Source organism: Pelodiscus sinensis, chromosome 7 (assembly GCF_049634645.1).
Source record: "Pelodiscus sinensis isolate JC-2024 chromosome 7, ASM4963464v1, whole genome shotgun sequence".
NCBI classification, from domain to species: Eukaryota; Metazoa; Chordata; order Testudines; family Trionychidae; genus Pelodiscus; species Pelodiscus sinensis.
Window position 1 is genome coordinate 54,019,547 of NC_134717.1, and position 19,568 is coordinate 54,039,114.

At 43.1% G+C, this 19,568-nt stretch overlaps 1 protein-coding gene across 1 annotated transcript in view; it reads right to left on the minus strand.

Moving 5' to 3' along the window:
- COL5A2 (collagen type V alpha 2 chain) overlaps positions 1 to 19,568 on the minus strand; it is a 204,759-nt gene that overhangs the window by 66,487 nt on the left and 118,704 nt on the right. The window contains exons 7-12 of the mRNA XM_006115382.4: positions 15,464 to 15,574; positions 12,286 to 12,363; positions 9,671 to 9,715; positions 8,378 to 8,431; positions 6,769 to 6,822; positions 4,981 to 5,034 (exon numbers count right to left, since the gene is read on the minus strand). Coding sequence (XP_006115444.2) covers positions 4,981 to 5,034; positions 6,769 to 6,822; positions 8,378 to 8,431; positions 9,671 to 9,715; positions 12,286 to 12,363; positions 15,464 to 15,574 — 396 coding nt within the window. The remainder of the gene's footprint in view (positions 1 to 4,980; positions 5,035 to 6,768; positions 6,823 to 8,377; positions 8,432 to 9,670; positions 9,716 to 12,285; positions 12,364 to 15,463; positions 15,575 to 19,568) is intronic.

Here is a 19,568-nt window from a genome sequence, read left to right on the forward strand (position 1 = left end):
CTTGATTTCAGCCAAAGTTTCCCCTAAATAGTGGAAGTCTCCAAGGAGAGGGGCCCTCTGGCTGTTTTAAGGTCCCTTTGGGTATGCCTACACTACCCCGCTAGTTGGAACTAGCGGGGGTAATGTAGTCATCCGCAGTTGCAAATGAAGCCTGGGATTTGAATTTCCCGGGCTTCATTTGCATGAAGCCGGCCGGCACCATTTTTAAATGCCGGCTAGTTCGAACCCCGTGCCGCGCGGCTACACGCGTCACGGAGTAGCTAGTTGGGATTAGGCTTCCTAATCCGAACTAGCTGTACTCCTCGTTCCACAAGTACAGCTAGTTGGGATTAGAAGCCTAATCCGAACTAGCTGCTCCGTGCCACGTGTAGCCGCGCGGCACGGGGTTTGAACTAGCCGGCATTTAAAAATGGCACCAGCCGGCTTCATGCAAATGAAGCCCGGGAAATTCAAATCCCGGGCTTCATTTGCAACTGCGGATGACTACATTACCCCCGCTAGTTCGAACTAGCGGGGTAGTGTAGACATACCCTTTGTGAGCTTAGTGAACCAAATAAACCAGTTCAGTGAGGATCATATATCAGTCATACAACATATCACAAAGTCATCATATTAAAATAATTTTCCCCATCATTTATTTCATTAAGTATCTGATTTAAATACTAACAGTTATTTTATTAAAAAGTCAAAATATAGGAACTGTAAATAAGCTTGAGAACCTAAGAGAAGAGAATTCAAATGATAAAGAAAGTAATTTTCTGCACTGAATGTGTTTGACTGAACTAAGTGGAAGTACCATGACAGAACTTCACAGGAGAAGATGCTCTTAGCCCCCAGTACAAAGTTTTCACCTGTATTCACATTCCAATTACACAAGATAGATATTTTGCCATCCCATCAGTTTAACCCAGGAGAAAAAGGGAGTTTAGTTTAGCTAGCTGAAGGATAGTGTGTATCTCTGTAAGGGACAGAGAGGGGCACAGTGTGAGTCTGAAGTAATTACAGAGTCCATCAGGATTTAAGTAATCCCCGCTTCATTAAAATAAAAATGGATGGCGTGCTGTGCCAACGATCAGCTGATCCGGCACAGCACAGCAGTCTAGACACGGCGCAGTCGACAAAGGTCTAGACTGATGCACTGTGCCAGATCAGCTGATCGTTGGCACAGCGCAGTGGCCATTTTTATTTTAACAAAGTGGAGATTATTTAAATCCCCGCATCTTTAACTATGCCGAATAAACTATTTTACATGGAGCCATGTAGTCTAGATGTAGCCTCAGTGTGAGGACACTGATACATCTCCCTCAGCAGAGCAGAAGAGAGGGGAGATTACATAGGTTCATATCGAGTAGGACTGATCCTCTTTTACTGGAACCTGGCAAAAGTGAGGCTTCTTTCTATAGTTATACTCATTAGAAGGCATTCACATGCAAATAGGAAAACATCTTCATATACAGGTTGAACCTCTATGGTCTGGCACTCTCTGGTCCAGCAACATCTGTGGTCCAGTATGATTTTAGTTACATGGATGTCCACTTATCGTGGGTGTGGCCAAGTTTCTCATAGTCCCATAAGGTTTGTTTACAGCCACCAGTCCTGGCTCTCAGTGTTCTGTGCTGTTATTCAGCTCTAATTTACGCCTAAATGTCTTCTAAGAGTCCAATAGACAGTGGAAGTGTTGATAATGCTGCTAGACCATATTGATCTCCTGTGATTTGGCAAATTCTGTGGTTTGGCACCGGTCAGGTCCCAGGTATACCAGATTAGAGAGGTTCAACCTGGTCAGTACATCCCTCCCTTGTTTCTTCAAAGCACATACACACCTGCTGTACTGGTTTTATCACAAGCTGAGAGAGAGATATTCTCAGTCTACACCTGTATTTTCTATTGTACAAATGCTCACATTTTCTCAGGCTGAGTGCACATCTGACCTTTTTATTACAGGCTTTGAGAAATTATTTTCAAGAATTTTCAATCACTCTCAAATTATGGGAAAAATTAAAGGTTTCATTAAGCAGAACAACTTGATGGAAGCATAATATCAGTGCTTCTCAGTCTGCATTAGCATCTTTGGATATGTCCACACTGCAGCTGGCAGAGGCTCTCCTAGAGCAGGTAAACAAATTAATTCATTAAAAATACTACTGTGGACATCGTGCTTTGGGTTGTCAAGGCCACATGATCTGAGCTCAGGTGGCGAGCCTGAGTCTCTGCCAGCATCACAGTATCCACACTGCTCAAGCTGGACTAGTGCTGAAGGGCCAGTCAGCATTGCCCTAGCCTTCCTGGCCCCAGAAAGAGGGAAGCCAGGCAGCCAACCATGGGAGAGCCGGAAGCAGAAGAGAAATGGGAGCGGAGTTTGGGCAGGCCACACCTGGATGTTTGGGAAGGCTCAACTTACTTCTTTGAATGAACATGGAGTTTCCTGAACTGTACACTTTTATCTGCTGGGTAGTCCCAGATATCTAATAATAAAGTTTCAGCCTAATTAAATCCATATCAAGTGTCATCTGTCCTTCTTCTGGTATAGCCAGGCAATGACCAATTTGTTGACCATTGTGTTCCATGGGTCAGGGCTGTTTTAAGCTGCATTTACAAGTAGTATGAATTATGTATTTTAGAGTTAGGTTAAAGCACCTATAAATGTACAATAGCTGTTGCTCTCTATAAAATAATATGTTGATCCAATCTTCTCTCCTGTCTCCTATTTAATTTAAGAGCAATTTAACGTAAGAAGTGTCTTCTAAAGTCATGTGACTGTAGACCTACACATATATATAGATATGCATACATAAAGGTCTGGAAAGACTATGCTCCCTCAAAGTTATTCTTACATTCCAAACACATTGCCTCTTCTGTGGGGGGGGGGGAGGTTAGTAATGTTAGAAATATTTCATTTCATCCCTGCAAGTGGGGTCATGTTAAGGTCATGCACAGAACATGGGAATGCAAGAGAAAGTACTGATGAGCCTGAACTGTACAAGTTTGATTTGGATCTAGAGCCAGATATTCCTAAAGTATGTAAGCATTCTACTTTGTGCTTTTGGTTAGCATCATATTTATTAAATAAAGCATTGATGGATAGTCGCTTCTGCTTACAACATATATGTGCACTAATGACCAAAGGTTAATGTATTTGGTCCTTCAACTGGATTTAGTACTTTTAAAAGGGGGCAATAAAATATTGAAACCTGTAACAGATGTAATTATTAGTGCACATTAGAACCAGGGGAAGACTGAAGCTTCATTTTGCCCAAATATGTTCCAGAAATCCTATTAATGAACGTGGAATTTCTAGAAGAGACAGAGGAGATGCTTCATGCAGCACATATTACTGCTTTCTGGGGAGTGTGAATAGGTATGCCCCCTACACTGGCACTAAAGAGCTGAATTAAGCCTGGTGGGCCCACACAGCTAATGAGGCTGCAAAGAGGAGGGGCTTTAGGCTGGAGAGAAGTTCACCTATGAGGAACAGGTAGGGCTCTATAAAAAAAAAAGATGAGACATTTGAAGCAGGGGGGCAGCAGGGAGAGAGAACTGCAGTATTTGCAGGGCTGCAGAGACAAGTTGTCCTAAAGTCTTGGGAGGAGGGAGCGAAGGAAGTGGCAAACCCACCGGAGTGGGGACTGCCAGGAGGCATGGAAGTGGCTCAGGGAAAGGCAGCAAGGTGCAGGGAACAGACTTCACCTGATGTGTAGGGGGTCCCTGAGTATGGTGACCTGGAGTAAAGGATGGGCACACAAGCCCCTGCCAGCAACTGTGGGAGTAGCACTGAGATAGTGAAGCAGAAGAAGCTCGAGGCTTCTTGATACAAACTCTTGCCCAGATGGGGAAATCAGAATAGTGACCTGGCCATAGGGCTGAGTCACAAAGAGGACAACTGCCACTCCTGGGAGTGAGAGGCTACAGAGGAGAAACCACCAACTAGCACCTTCCGCAGTATTTAGGATCCCTTTGACTCACCAACCATGTCCCCTTGGAAACATAGGAACTGATCCTAAAAAGTAACACCTAGGGCACTGAAACATGAGAACTGAGCCTAAAAAATACCTTCTAGGGGCCTGAGTGCCAAACATTTTCAGTAACTTCAGTAACCTTCTGGAATTGCTCAGCACCATACAGGATTGTCTGGTGAGTAAGACACAGCTTTAGCTGAGCACCTTTTGTAATACTGGTATGAGTCCAGGGAAGGAATTCTATCTTTTTGCTTGTGCTGAGACAAAAGTGACAATAATTCTTTCATGAAATTTCATATTAAAGCTGTCACTTCATTTCAAGCAATTTTGTACTCGTGAAATCCAGCATCCTACAACAGTTTTCTGAAGTAAATTGTGCACATTGAAACTATGTGGAAATGTAAGTTTGTACATGCTTGTGATGGCAAATGAAATACTAAGTACTACATATGGGACTACGAATATAAAAGGCTCAAGACTGTTACCTAATCAAATAGGACAAACATAGACAATTAAGAGTCTTGGGGTGGGGAGGTTTCCTAACATTTTTTTTCCTTTTGTGTTCTGTTTAAACTGTTCATTGACAGTGACTGAAATATCCAAAATTTGAGAAACTTTTTGGGTAAAAAATGCCTTCCCTGGCAAATACATGGAGCACATACAGCCATTCAAATAACCAAAAGAAATACCATGTGAGTAGGACAAACCATGCGACTTCCCCCTTATGACCAAACCTGTTTGTAACCTTAAATGTATTCTAACAAGAAGATAGTTTGGCCCCAATCTTAGATCTGGTCTCCCCTGTAGTCCTTTAGATGCCTTATGGGCCTGTAAAAGAACACTCAGAGACAATCCAAGATAATCATTGCTAAAATATAGCACTGTATTAGTTTATTAAAGGAAACTACAAGTGTATTGAAATAGTAAATGTCACTATATTGCACCACTTTACTAAAAACGAAAAATATATGTATTAATGACACAAAAAATATGTCTGTTAAATTATAGGTTATCATGGTCTTACTGGAGATCCTGGGAATCCTGTCTCGCCTGGTTGTCCTGATCTTCCGGACTCACCCTAAAAAACAAAAAAAGTGAAGATATAAATAATTAAAAAATAAATTACCATATTATCTCTGTCCAAACTTCATGTCCCCATTCAACAAATCACCTGCATCAATTTTTTCTCCAGCAACATAAATTAACTACACTCATGTCCTGTAATATATATTTAATTGTGCTGACTACAATAGTAAACTTGATTTCTACATCTATAACAAACAAAATTTGTATGAAATTTGACATAAAATTTGTATGAAAACTCTGGAGGATTGGGTTTAAAGAGTACTTCAGTGTCACTAGATGGCACTGCAGAATAGGTTTGCTCTAGATAAGTAAAAATGTAACCCTTTGTAATGATAATTTAACTTTGTTCATGACCTAAATTTTTTCTGCGGTAACGTTAACCTACAAGAAAAAAAGCAAGCAAATGGTCTGGTAGCACTTTATAGATTAACAAAACATGTCGATGGTATCATGAGCTTTCGTGGGCACAATCGACTTCTTCAGATACCATCGACATGTTTTGTTAGCTTTATAATTAATCCATGCAAATAAAGGGTTGCTTGGTTGGTAGCTCTGGCCAACTGTAAACAGTCCTCTTTAAAGTTCACTTACTCAATTCACATGAGATTTCCTTCACCTTCCAATTGCACAGAAAATACTTTCATTGAATTATGCTTAATTATTCAGACTTCTGCACAGGAACAATGTAAAACAGGATACCAATCTAAAACCCAAACCTTGTAGGTTAACGAGCTTCAGGAGGTAGCTGAATTAGTCTGCTACAGAAAAAACAGCAAGCAAATGGTCTTTGCTTTATAGTCTAACAAAACACGTCGATGGTTTCAGACTTAAAGTAGTAAAGAGGATTCAGGAAAAGGAAAATTCTGGACATAGGTGGGATGACATGACACATTATAAAGGAAACTAATGGACTTCTTGGAGTCTGAAAACTGAAGCAATATGGACTCTATTGGCTTGACTGGATTAAGAGCTGATCCTTTTAGAATATTCCTATTGCTGGAAATATTAGTACTGTATAATAAAGGAGTTTATTATATCTTCACAAAATAATGATGTATTTCCCTAACTGATTTTTACTTGTAGCTCTTTTCCACATGTTAAAATTCAATTTAAGGTGCAATAATCCTGCTTTTACAAGCACAGGATGCATGTGCACTATCAGAAAATTCTTCATCTAGTAGTATGAGGTTACAAATTGGTGGCAGAGGGATATGTTATTATAGTATAACTAATGGTTATGCCTTCCCTTGCAGATATGGCTTAAAAATAACAATACAGAATGTCATAGATCCTAATAAATAATATTGTGGGCCTGTTTTCTCCCTAATTGATCATAGTGCTCCAAAGTTTTTCCTTAGAAGAGCATTCAGGGGGTGGCTCATGTTCACTATTTCAGGGAAATTCTGGCTTTGATTTCAAACTATTGGGTAGCAGGGCAAGGAATATTAGGTAGATGCTCTATTTATCCCAGGGGGAGGGGAAGTAAGAGCCTTATGAGACATACCACTGGTCCCACAAGATAAGAAAAGGATTATTGCCGACAAGACAGCAGTCTTGTCCTCTTCATCAGGAAGTTAGTAGCTAAGACAACAGAGGTGAACAGTGAGGTCACAGTGAAAAGGAAATGGACAGAAATCAGAATGCACATTTGCATTCACAAGCATCTATACATGATAAACCTACATGTTTTATTGAAAGTAAAACAAAGTACAAAACAAAATCATACATCTTCTCCGGGTTTGCCTGGAGGTCCTTCAGGGCCCCGAGCTCCAGCTGGACCCTAGTAAATAAATATATCATACATTAATTAATCCACAAAACAGTCTTTCAGAAAATAAATATATTTCATTCTCAAAGGTAATTTTATAACAACAACATACAGTTGTGAAGATTGTTTTAATTTTCAGCACCATCATAATTTTTAGCTTTTCTCAACCATTCTATTCCATAATGCCCTAGCAAAGAGACATTAGACGTTGAACAAAATGTGGGATGAATTCTATGAGAGCAAAAGTGTATATTAATTATTCCAAAGACTTAGTCAGGATCATGAGCAGGAACCTTTAAGAGACATTACACACTACAGTCAAGTTAAACTAATAGCAATATCCACTCCCCTTGCAGGCACTGAGGGCTAGTGATTATAGCAGAGTTCTTGGAGCCTGAGTTCAAGTCCTGACATTGCCCATGACTTGCTGTGTGACATTGTGACCTCATTCTAACCTCTCTCTGTTTAAATCGTCCCACCAGCCATGTTGGGATACTAATGCTTACTCACCTTCAAGTATTTTGAGGTCAGTGGATGAAGGGCACTAATCATAAGATCATACAACCATCACAAGAGTCACACAACCATCGAGTTAGAAGGGTCTGCAAGGGTCGTCTAGCCTAACCCCTGGCCTACATATTGGATTTGTTGTACTTAAACCATCCAAGATTGATGGCTATCCAGCCTCTTTTTGAAAACCTCCACTGAATTGTTTTTATGGCAGCTTTTTAAGTATTTGAAGATCACTATCATGTCTCCCTTTAATTTCTTATTTTCAATACTCGACATACCTAGTTCCCTCAGCCTTTTCTCACATGGCTTGCATTCTATCCCTTTGATCATCTTTTCTTACACCTCTAGCTGAAGCCTAGACAGCACCAAGTAAAGCACTACTACTGCTTTCTGTGCCTGGGTTCATAGATGTGCTTTTTGTTTTGCAACAGCATTGGACTGTTGATTTCTAGTGAGGCTGTGATCCACCATAACTCCCAGCTCCTTTTCTACCATGCTGCTGACAAGCCAGTCCCCCCCCATTATGTATATGCGTGTTTGTTTTTTCTTCCCTAAGGACATCCCATTACATTTGTCTTTGTCGAATTTCATTTTGTGGTCTATAGCCCAGTTCTCCAATTTGTCAATATCCCATTGAATTTTAGCTCTATCCTTCAAAGAGTTTGCAGCCCCTCCTAGCTTTGTGTCATCTGCAAATCTGATCAGTATATTCTCTAGTCCTACATCCGGGTCATTAACAAAGATGTTAAAGAACACTGGACCCAGAATAGATTCCTCTGGAACCTTACTGGAGATCTCCCTCCAGTCTGAGATTGGAATGTTATTAAAATAGGACACTCTTTTCATGTGGACCATCATTGTCATTCAAAACAATTAAAACCTAATTAGGTGGCAAAAAAATATCACCACCAGTCCTGACTGTATCTCTTGTCACAAGGCCACTTCGGTGCATGCAGCATGAGAGGAGCCTATGGTATAGTGAGAATTTAGAAAAGTCTCTACTGCCACAGTTTACAATTTTACACTGGGAAGTTGCACATATATTTGACCTTACCATTGATCCTGGTTCCCCAGGTTCACCTGGCGGACCAGTGGGGCCAACACCTCCCTAAAATTAATCCAAAAAAAGATAAATATAGAGCAGATTAGAAGCAAAGATAGTGGTCTGAAAAAACTGGTACATAGATACAGGCACTGATTAGCAACCCAGATCCAAATGATGACTATTCTTTATACTGTTTGGATCCACATTTGGGATCATGTTACTATAATGAAACGTTTTGGATCTTAGCACATCTTTAGCTCATCTAAAGTCAACTCAATGCTGATACTGAAGTCAGAAAAAGTTAATAGTCCACATTTTCTATTAACCAGCTAATTGAGCCCTTTGGATTTATATAACTGTCTTCTACAGCCTGCTACACCACTACCGCAATTATGCGGGCACCAAACTTCTAGGTTTTTCAGTAACAAAGGTAACTTTGAGGAATGCAGTGTTTTACTTTAAATAGATTTCTCCTTTGCACATCAAATATCAAGATAAACACTTCTCCACCACAGAACAACAACAAAGACCCACAAACCAGTGAGACGATGGGAGGAGTAATGTACTATTCAAAGTTCATAAGAGTGGCAGAATCTGGCCAATAAATGTGAAACAAAGCTCGTTCATTGATAACTGAAGTCAATTTAAAAAACAGGAAGTAAATTCTGACAAGCAGAAACTTCACATGCATCTAAGATCATGATTATCCAGATGCCTGTGGTGTAAGACTGAAAAATGATAATGAAATAAAATAAGTCATGTTATTGTTCTCTAGATACAGTGCTTGGTAGTGACTTGCATAAATTATATGGTGCTTTAATTGCACTGCTTAGACCTTGTAAAAATTAGGGATGGGCTAAGATGTTGAAGGCTACTTGTTCTATAAACATGTACACAATTTGGGAAAATTGTAAAATGCATTGCTGCTATTATGTGATCTCTGAAAAGCTATAACATTAGCAAGGATCATCACTGTAAGCATTGACAAAAAGACAATTAAAGACCTAATACACTCCAGGTGTAACTTCATCCAAGCTAATAGGATAGATTTTTGGATAGAAGATCACTTAATACTTTTTTAGGATGGAATTTCTGTGTGTGCACTAACTTTTTATGGCTTCAAATCAGGAAAGCTGTTAACTACATGTTTAAGTCCATCCCTAACAAAAAGGACCTACACTTCAGAAGCAGGATACTTTCTAGAAACAGGACCTGTATGAACACTTTAGACACCATGCACTCTGCCTAGTCTTACTTCTTTTGTATACATCTGTATTACATACCATAGAACAAATCACTTACTTGTTGTCCTTGTAGACCCTGAGGACCTCTTGGACCTATTGGACCCTATTAAAAACACAAGGGCTTTGTTAAACTACCTTAAAATAAATGAAATGAAATCCTTTCATAAGCAAAAGGGCATGTCTTACAGTGACCTTCAGGCTAACACTTCTATGGTCAAAGCCCTTGGAAGCATAAGCTGATACTCAGTTGGCACTGGGCTGTTAGGTGCAGAAGGGCATCAAAGAAGAAAGGAAAAGGAGTCGAAGAAGAATTAAAAAAAAGAGAGAGATGTAATTCAGAAGGGGCTGAAAACCTGGGATTCCTTTTTCTCTGTAGTGTCACTAAATAGACAGAAATTCTCCTCCTAGTTATGCCACAAGCTTGGAAAGTGTGGTAAAGCCTTAGGTCCCATGAAGCTTTGAGGCCTACATCACTCTACAACAAAAATGCAACAATCAGAGCTAAACTTTTTTAAGTACACTGTAGCCAAATTTCATGTTTAACTAATTCAGAGCCCAAACTCCTATCTCTGCCTCATTATTCAAATAAATAAAAAAATGGGACCAGTATTGTATTGTGTTTATCCTGCTACATGAAGGCTACGTCTAGACTGGCATGATTTTCCAGAAATGCTTTTAATCGAAAAGTTTTCCATTAAAAGCATTTTCGGAACAGAGCATCTAGATTAGCATGGACGCTTTTCCGCAAAAGCACTTTTTGCGGAAAAGCGTCCGTGCCGATCTAGATGCGCTTTTCTGCAAAAGAGCCCCGATCGCCATTTTCGCGAATGGGGCTTTTTTGCGGAAAACAAATCTGAGCTGTCTACACTGGCCCTTTTGTGCAAAAGTGTTGCGCAAAAGGACTTTTGCCTGAACGGGAGCAGCATAGTATTTCTGCAAGAACACTGACAATCTTACATGAGATCGTCAGTGCTTTTGTGGAAATTCAAGCAGCTGTGTAGACAGCTGGCAAGTTTTTCCAGAAAAGCGGCTGATTTTCCGGAAAAACTGGCCAGTCTAGACACAGCCAAAATGTATGGGAGAGGATTTCAGTAGTGTTCTGAGTTTGTGAAACCTTGACAACTATTTTTATAGGATCAAGATTCACAATACATTTTTTTTCAGAATTTAATGAAAATTTATTCCATAAAAAAGAGAGAAACTTAAGAAAAGTAACTTGTTGAATTGAAACCTGAACTCTGAGAGCAATAACAATTTTGTTTGAAAGCAAACCTATTTCTAGGAATATTCGAGAATACAAGAGAATGCTACAGGAGAGAAGAACTTGCATTTTGACAGAGTCACAAAGAACTCTCATCCTACAAGTTTCGTCTTCTGTCTTAAACACAGAGAACCCCTGGTTTTCAAATAGGTTCCACATTACATTTACCAAGGAGTGGCAAAAAGAAGGAAACAGCAACAGAATAATAAATAATATTAATTTAACAACAAGAACAAACCAGGGCACCACTTCTGAGAATTGAATTTTAGGTTGAAAAGAAAAAAAAGGGGGGGGGAGATGCAAAAGTTCCAATATCCAATCAAAAGCCCAGTAAAGCCAGTGTTAAGGCTCCAATTAACTCCCTCTGATTTTAAATCAAACCATAGATGAAGCAGCACCTATAAATAAGAAAAAGAGGGGGTTTCAAATAGGATTTAAAATTTTGTAAAGGACCAGAAAACTAAAGCAAGGGGAGCTGTAAAAAGCTTGCTCTAGAAAGGAAAAAGCATCACATTTAGAAAAGGAAATGAGAGAAAAGCAGAGGTGAAAGACAGCCAGTACAGAGTGCCCATATGAACTGGCTCATACACAGCTGATGTTAGATTTTAACGTCACTGCCCATTTTGCTCTTCCCCTGTTGACGGCCTTAGGTCCAGCAGTACTGCTGACCAGGGGAAGGGGGGATTTCCAAGAGGCAGCTGCCCCAGGGCACCGCGATTTAAAAGGACCTGGGGCTTCAGGTCACAGCTGCTGCAGCAGAAGTAACTAGAAGCCCCAGGCCCTTGAAATCATTTCCAGAACACAAGGGCTCTTGGCTTCCACCGCTACAGCCCTGACGCTTCCAGCTTGCTAGGAGATTGTGCCCCCAAACTCCGCCCCTACTATTCATGGACCCACCCCTATGAAGGACACTGGCAAGTTGTTATGTTGTCTTTCACTCCGACAAAAAAGGCAATATCTGTGATGAGTGAAGGGAATAAAGGGAGCACAGAGAGCAACATACTAAGGAGGACAGATTAGGGCAACAAAATTGTTAAATGTAAGAGTAACGATTTCAAAGCAATAGCACAGCCTAATAATTAGGAATTTATTTATTTTGTTACCTTTCAGAGACATTGCAAACACACAAGCAGTGAGAAAAGCAGAGGCCTGTTTTATACCACATTGCATGATAATAGCTAATATACTGAGAGCAAGAGAAAGAGACACAAGAGCTCTCAGCAAACACAATACTTTTTTCATCTCTTTTACATAAACATTTAAAACAACACTACAGCATTCTGTGATTGGTGCATTTAGATAAAAGGAACATATGGCATTTGGATGGATGTCTTTGCTATTCATTCATTTTGTGCATACATATTCCACTTCAGATCTGTTTTGTCATATAGAGGTACTCAATGTGTTCTCACCACTGCACCAGGCATGAATCCCATTTGACTACTGAGTCCAGATTTCTCATCTAGTCCTGCCATCTGAGCTGCGAAGGGCTGCAAAAGTGAAAAGCCCAATTTTAGCTTGCAACTGCATTCATGATGCAAAAGTCAGACAACTGCACAACTCACTCTTCATTATTTACATTGGCTTTTCAGCGCTGAGGAGGAAAATCCTATGTTTATAATTAAAATAAAAATCTTCATTCACTTCCACAGAAGTTAGAGCAGGTCCTCAAAGAGCAGCTGAGTTAGGTAACTCACAATTTGCATGTTTGCTTTTCAAACCATACTGCACTTTAATATTAAAATAATTTTTATTGTTATTAAAGGAAAGATCTTCCTAGAAAGGAGATTAAATTCTTTTTCCCTGACTTTTAAGTTATACCCACCTTAATCTTGCCTGCAGAAACTTTTCAACATTTTCTGAGCCTCTCATTTTTTATTTTGTTTTTACATAAATGTCCTTAATTCAGAAATATATAAAGCTAAATGGAAAACTAGCTGATTTTTTTTCTTTCATCTTAAATTATAGCTTTGACTGTATTTCCCTTAGTCAGCAAAGTCAGAGAGCAACTGCTGTTCTTGTAATCCTGTGCCAATCCACAAAACAAATTAATTAAAGCAGTGAGGGTTCTCAACACACATGCACTCCTCCGTTGCCTACCTACTTGTTGATGTGGTTGAAAAAAAAAGCCTTTTAATTGTATTTAGTTAGGGCCAACTCTTCAGCTGTGGCTGCGGAGCACTCATCATCCTTTCCTCTCCTCTCATCCTATGGGTCCATAATCAGCTAGGTCCCCTCCCACAGTGCCCAGGTGCCTGAAGGCTGCCCTACCCTGTTCCTTCCACAAGCCAGGAATCTCTTGGAAGCAGGCGAGCTCTGGCCATGCCACTTCCTGCCACACTTTCTAAGCCTATTGCCAAAAAAAGATGGGTGGTTTATCAACCTCTACAGCAGTTCTGTACTGCTATGCCGGGGTTATCCTCTGAGGACTGGATCAGCTGGGTATAGGGTCACTTAGCATAACATAAAGATCCAAAGTGCTACCTAGAATTATCAGGGCTTGATTCACCACTAAATTCCTTCAATTTTACATCAATCATCAGCATAACACCCTTGATTTCAATAGAGTTACAGTGCTATAAAGCCAGTAATGAAGTGAGGAATCAAGACACATCACTTTAAAACAGCAACAAATGATGTAAACTAAATATAATTTATGAAGCATGGAAAGGGACAGTTTCATTTTACCCTGAGATCAATCCAACACCTCATACAATTTTGGCAAATAAATGTTTATCTGATCCACATCCATGCTACTATGCAGGACTGCTCCCTAGAAAGCATCCCTGAGTGATTCATCTAGCTCTAGATCTGAATATTTCCAGTCAGAGCCATCAACAGGGAAAGGCAAATGGGGCAGTTGCCCTGGGGCCTACCAATGTAAAAGGGCTCCAGGATGCCAGCACCACTAACGTGGCAGTAAGGGTGGCTGGAACCTCAACCCCTTTAAATTGCTGCAGGAGCCCCACATGTCACAGACCACATGGTGCTGAGGGCTGGCTGTCCCAAGCCCAAGCCTGGCCAAAATACAGCCTGCAGGCCAGATGCGGTCTGCCAAGCCACCAGATCCGGCTCGCAAATGCTGAGGGGAGCCCCAGACAGGCTCCCTGCTTGCCTTGCCCCACCTGTATGCCGCTTAAAAATGTGGCTGTGGGGCTGTTTCATACCCCCTCCCAGATCTGGAACCCCAATCCCTGCCCCAGAACCCAATCCTCTCCTGCCCTAGCTCACAACCCAAATCCCTGCATCTCCTCCTGTACCCCAATTCCCAGCCCTAGGACACAATCCAACCCACTGCACCTCAGTCCAGTGCCCCAGGTTACAACTGCCTCCTTCACCCAAACTTCCTCCCTTATCCCAAGTTCCCTTCTGCACCCAGTCTCCATTCCAGACCCCGCACCTCCTCTATTAATATCATGGAAGAATGCAGCCCTCAACCACTTTCCATATTCTTGGAGTGGCACCCTGTCAGAAATTATTGCCCAACCCTGCCCTAGCCCCACCCTTTCCAACCAAAGCCCCACCCTTTCTGGGTGGCCCAGTGCCAAACCCCTTCCACACACTCACACTGCCCAAGGCCCAGTGAAGTCTGTCACCATCCCTGGTTTCAGCTAAGGGAAGACGTAGGCCCCATCATACTTTAATTAACTTAGTAACAAACTGACTCAATATGTAGCCTACATTTCCCTTTGCCAAATTCCATCTGATCGTTTCTCTTCATTCCTCCATGAAACATCACACGATTTTTCTTCAGGGCCTGATCCAAAATCTATTGGAATGGAAGGGCTCCTATTGACTCCAATGCACTTCAAATTTGGATTTTTTTTTAACTGCTGAAATATAAGTACTAAATACTTTCAGCCCTCCCTCAAAAGTCAACCCTTCCAAGTAATTAATCTTCTTTCTTGCCCCCATTTGCCCTTTAATCAGATACTTTTCACCCTTCCTGTTGGCTTCAGGTTTGATCAGTTTGTTTCCAAAATTTGGTTTGTCTTAATTAAAAAGAAAGGATTTCATTTTCTCTCCCTCCTCTAGTCATTTAGGATAATGAAGAAGTATTTTGGGAGGTTGATTAAATTATCTTGATGGTCTTTTCTGAGCCTACTATGAGCACATGATAGTAGTAGATTAACATTCCCATCATCTCACAGATGCATCAGAAACCAAAAAAAAAAAAGAATCATCTTAACTGTTCAGAAAAAGTATCCATTCACTAATTAAACCTGTGTTGGTTAGAAAACAAAGTTAAAAGAGGTTGAAGTAAATGTCAACATATGTAAACAGTTAAATCCTGATTTACTGCATATACAAAACATGGTCATCTTGTCACTTCCTACTGATCACATACCATTGGCTGGCACCTCACTCACTGTTTTTTCACCCACGGCCACAGCTATCAAAATTCAAATCATTTATTTTAATCACAATAGGTAGCAGAGATTAATGTCTGCATAGGAATTACATCCACAACACCTCAACCTTAAGGTGTCTTTCTATGGCATCTCTAAAAGGCAGATCCTGGGGTGAATGGCAGATGGTGGACAACTGTCACATTGCTAGGTCCCTTACCTATACATCTATCAAACTTACCGCACTCCTCCCATCTGGTCCTGAGTGAGTTGGATGTCCTGGGGGTCCGGGATCACCAGGCTGCCCAGGGATACCAGGTTCCCCATCAATCCCTTGAGGACCACGAGGACCCTGGAAAGAAAGTCAGCAGAAATTAGTATAGATATACCCAAATATATTAATTAAGAGATTCATTAGAATTTACAAATGCTTGACTTGCTTTTTATAAACCCAAGGAGCTTGGTAACATTTCTGCTGCAAAGGTCCTCAATCAGACAGCATCCTGCATGGCTAATCAAGATAGTTAGGTCCAAAGCTGGATTTCAAAAAACTAAATACAACAGGAGATGAAATATAGTGTTGATAAGTGCAAAGTAACGCTCCTTGAGAGACAATCCCAATTATACATACAAAATGTCAAAGTCTAATTTATTGTTACCACTTAAAAAAGAGATCTTGGAGTCATCGTAGATATTTCTCTGAAACATCAGCTCAATGTTCAGTGATAGTCAAAAGAGTTAACAGAAGGAGAAGAACCATTTGGAACGGGTAAATAATAAGAAAGAAAATATCATAAGGCCATTACGTAAATCCATCATATGTGAACACCGTGAATACTGGGAGCAGTGCTGGTTGCCCCATCTCAAAAAAAGATATACAGGCAGTCCCCGGGTTACGTACAAGATAGGGACTGTAGGTTTGTACTTAAGTTGAATTTGTACTTAAGACGGAACTGGCGTCCAGATTCAGCCGCTGCTGAAACTGACCAGCGGCTGACTACAGGAAGCCCGAGGCAGAGTTGCTCTGCCCCGGGCTTCCTGGAATCAGCCGCTGATCAGTTTCAACAGCAGCTGAATCTGGATGCATGGGACAGAGCAGCTGGGGCGCTGCCGGGTAGGTCCCCGCAGCGCCGCACCTCGGCGCTGCAGGGACCAACCCGGCAGCACCCCAGCTGCTCTACCCCAGGTGTCCCCAAGTCAGCTGCTGCTGAAACTGATCAGCGGCTGATTCCAGGAAGCCCGGGGCAGAGCAACTCTGCCTTGGGCTTCCTGTAGTCAGCCGCTGGTCAGTTTCAGCAGCGGCTGACTTGGGGACGCCTGGGGCAGAGCAGCTGGGGTGCTGAGGGGTTGGTCCAGTAGCGCCGAGGAGCGGCGCTGCGGGACCAACCGGCAGCACCCCAGCTGCTCTACCACAGGTGTCCGCGAGAAAAGCCTGGTCTGCTGGGGGGGGGGCGCACTAGCTGCGCCTCCCCCCCACCAGACCATGGAGATGCAGGCGTCGGGACTGCGGCGCGTCTGGGCAGTCCCACTGCCTGGGTCCTCAGCGGCTTTGCTCCGTGTCTCCCTGGTCTGCTGGGGGGACTCCCCCAGCAGACCAGGGAGACGAGGAGCAAAGCCGCTGAGGACCCGGGCGGAGGGACCGCCCAGACACGCCACGGTCCCGCCTGGGTTGGCGGCGGCTTTGCTCCGCCTCTCCCTGGTCTGCAGACAAGGGAGACACAAAGCAAAGCCGCCAAGGACCCAGGCGGTGGGACCATGGCACATCTGTGCGGTCCCGCCACCCGGGTCCTCCGCGGCTTTGCTCCGCGTCTCCCTGGTCTGCTGGGGAGTCCCCCCCAGCAGACCAGGGAGATGCAGAGCAGCTTTTCTCGCCCTGGAGGATGCGGGCGGCGGGACCGCGGCGCATCTGGGCTGTCCCGCCGCCCGCGTCTTTCGGGGCAAGAAAAGCCCCGTTCGTAAGTAGGGATCCGACATAAGTCGGATCCGCGTAACTCGGGGACTGCCTGTATTAGAAATGAAAGATATATGGAAAAGCACAACAAAAACAATAACAGGCATGAAACACCTTGCATGTGAGAAGAAAATAAAAAGACTAGGTCTGTTCAGCTTGGAAAAGAGGTGACTAAGAAAACATGATAAAGGTCTATAAAACCATAAGTGGTGTGAAGAAAATGAATAGGGAAGAATTACTTACTCCTTCATGTAATACAAGAACTAAGGGTCACAGCATGGTATTAATAGGCAGCAGGTTTAAAACTAACAAAAGGAAGTATATCTTCACACAACTCATAGTCAAACTGTGGAACTCATTGCCATGGGATGTTGTGAAGGCCAAAAGTATAACCAGGATCAGAAAAGAATTAGATAAATTAATGTAGGATAAGTCCATCAATGGCTATTAGTCAAGATGGTCAGAGATGCAACCCCATGTTCTGAGTGTTCCTAAAACTCTGACTGCCAGAAGGTGGTACTTGTCAATAGAGGATGGATCACTCAACAATTGTCCTGTACTGTTCATTCCCTTTTAAGCATCCGGCACTGGCCAGTGTTAGAAGACAGGATACTGAGCTAGATTATCCATTAGTCTGACCCAATATGGCCATTCTTATGATCATTCCTGATCCTCAAACTAGTTACACTAGCTGGAAATAACAGCAGCCATGAAATATGGAGATAAATTAGACTGTCTTCTTTAAAATGTCCCTTTAGAGGCTCAGGAATAGTTCACATCATTCCCAAAATGTTTATCATAGCTTTAGAAATATTTTTCTAAAAACAGATATTTGATTAGAACATAAACAAAGTAGGTTTTAATTAAACTGAAAGTTTGCAGACTCCTATAAGAAACAGTCCTGCTAACTATCATGAATTTGTTGCTCAAATGCTACAGAAGGCTTGCCTCTACCTGAAATGCTACAGCAGAACAGCTGCATCGCTATAGCACTTCAGTGTGGTGGACATGACTTTTGCTTCTTCTATCAGCATAGGCAATCCACTTCCCTGAGGGTTGGTAGCTTGGTCAATTTTTCTGTCAGTCTAGTACTGTATCAGTCACTTTTTACACCTCTGAGCACCATATTTAAGCTGACTTTAATTTTTTAGTATATGCCTGGCCTCAGAATGTGATCTATACAAGTGCCAATATGTTATTAATTCCACTAATGCAGTGGTCCCCAATGCGGTGCCCATGGGCGCCATGGCGCCCGCCGGGGCATTTTTGTGCACCAGCTGACAACCTGGGCCGGCCCCGCCCGTGGCGCACGGGAGGCGCCGGTCCAGGCGCGCGACACGCACCGGCGCCAGGTGCGCAGCACTCGGGCGGCCCCAACCCCAGGACACATGCGGGCACACGGGCGCGCGGCACTCGAGCGGCGCCAGTGCTGGCCCCAGGTGCGTGGCTCGGGCGGCAGCGCCGGCCCCGGGCCCACGGCACAAGGCACTCGGGCGGCCCCAGCCCCGGCCCTAGAGCACATGCCGGCGCCGGCACCGGGTGCAAGGGCATCCCAGTCCCCTGGCGTGCCCCCGGAAGCACAACCCCGCCCCCGGGTGCCCGGCGTGTGAGTGGCCCCACCTCCTGGGCACCCGGGAGCCTCTAAAGGTTGGGGACCACTGCACTAATGCCAAATCGTTAGCTCAGACTAGTAGTGACATAAATTAGATCAAAATCCATCCCACAACTTCTCTGAGTAACTACTGCCACATGGTATTCTAGCCTAGTGAATATCTTATTGTCCCCATTTCCCTGCATCCAGCTTGTATGAGAAAAGAACAAAATGAGCAAGACACGAGAAGTAATTCTTCCGCTCAACTCTGAGCTGATTAGGCCTCAGTTGGAGTACAGGCTGAAACTCTTAATCAGGATTCTCTGGTCCAGCAACATCCATGGTCTGGCACGGATGCTGCAGGACCAGAAAGTCTTGGTGGAGGGCCAGTGACAAGGTTCCCTGTGGGGCCAGCAGGGCAGTTGGCTGCCCATAGTGAGCTGATGGCAGGGCCATCCAGTGCATGGTAGCAAGTCTGCCCAGCTGGGTTGGGAGACATGCATGTGTCTGCCCAGAAGGGCTAGGAGCTGCAGTAGCTCAGCAGGAGAAGGATCCATGGCATGCGGCTGCCCAAGAGATCCAAGCATGGTGCGCACAGCTGCCTGCGGGACCTGGAGCCCCAGCGTAGCACATGTGGCTGCCTGGTAGATCCTGGGGCCATGGCAGCAATGGCTACCCAGCGGGGTCGTCAGGGCAGTAGGGCCAGCAGGATGTGAGGCACCATCCAGGAGGCCAGCGGAGTGGGGGGGGCAGCAGCAGGGGGTCCAGAAATCACCTCCCCTGGTCCAGCAAAATCCCTTATCC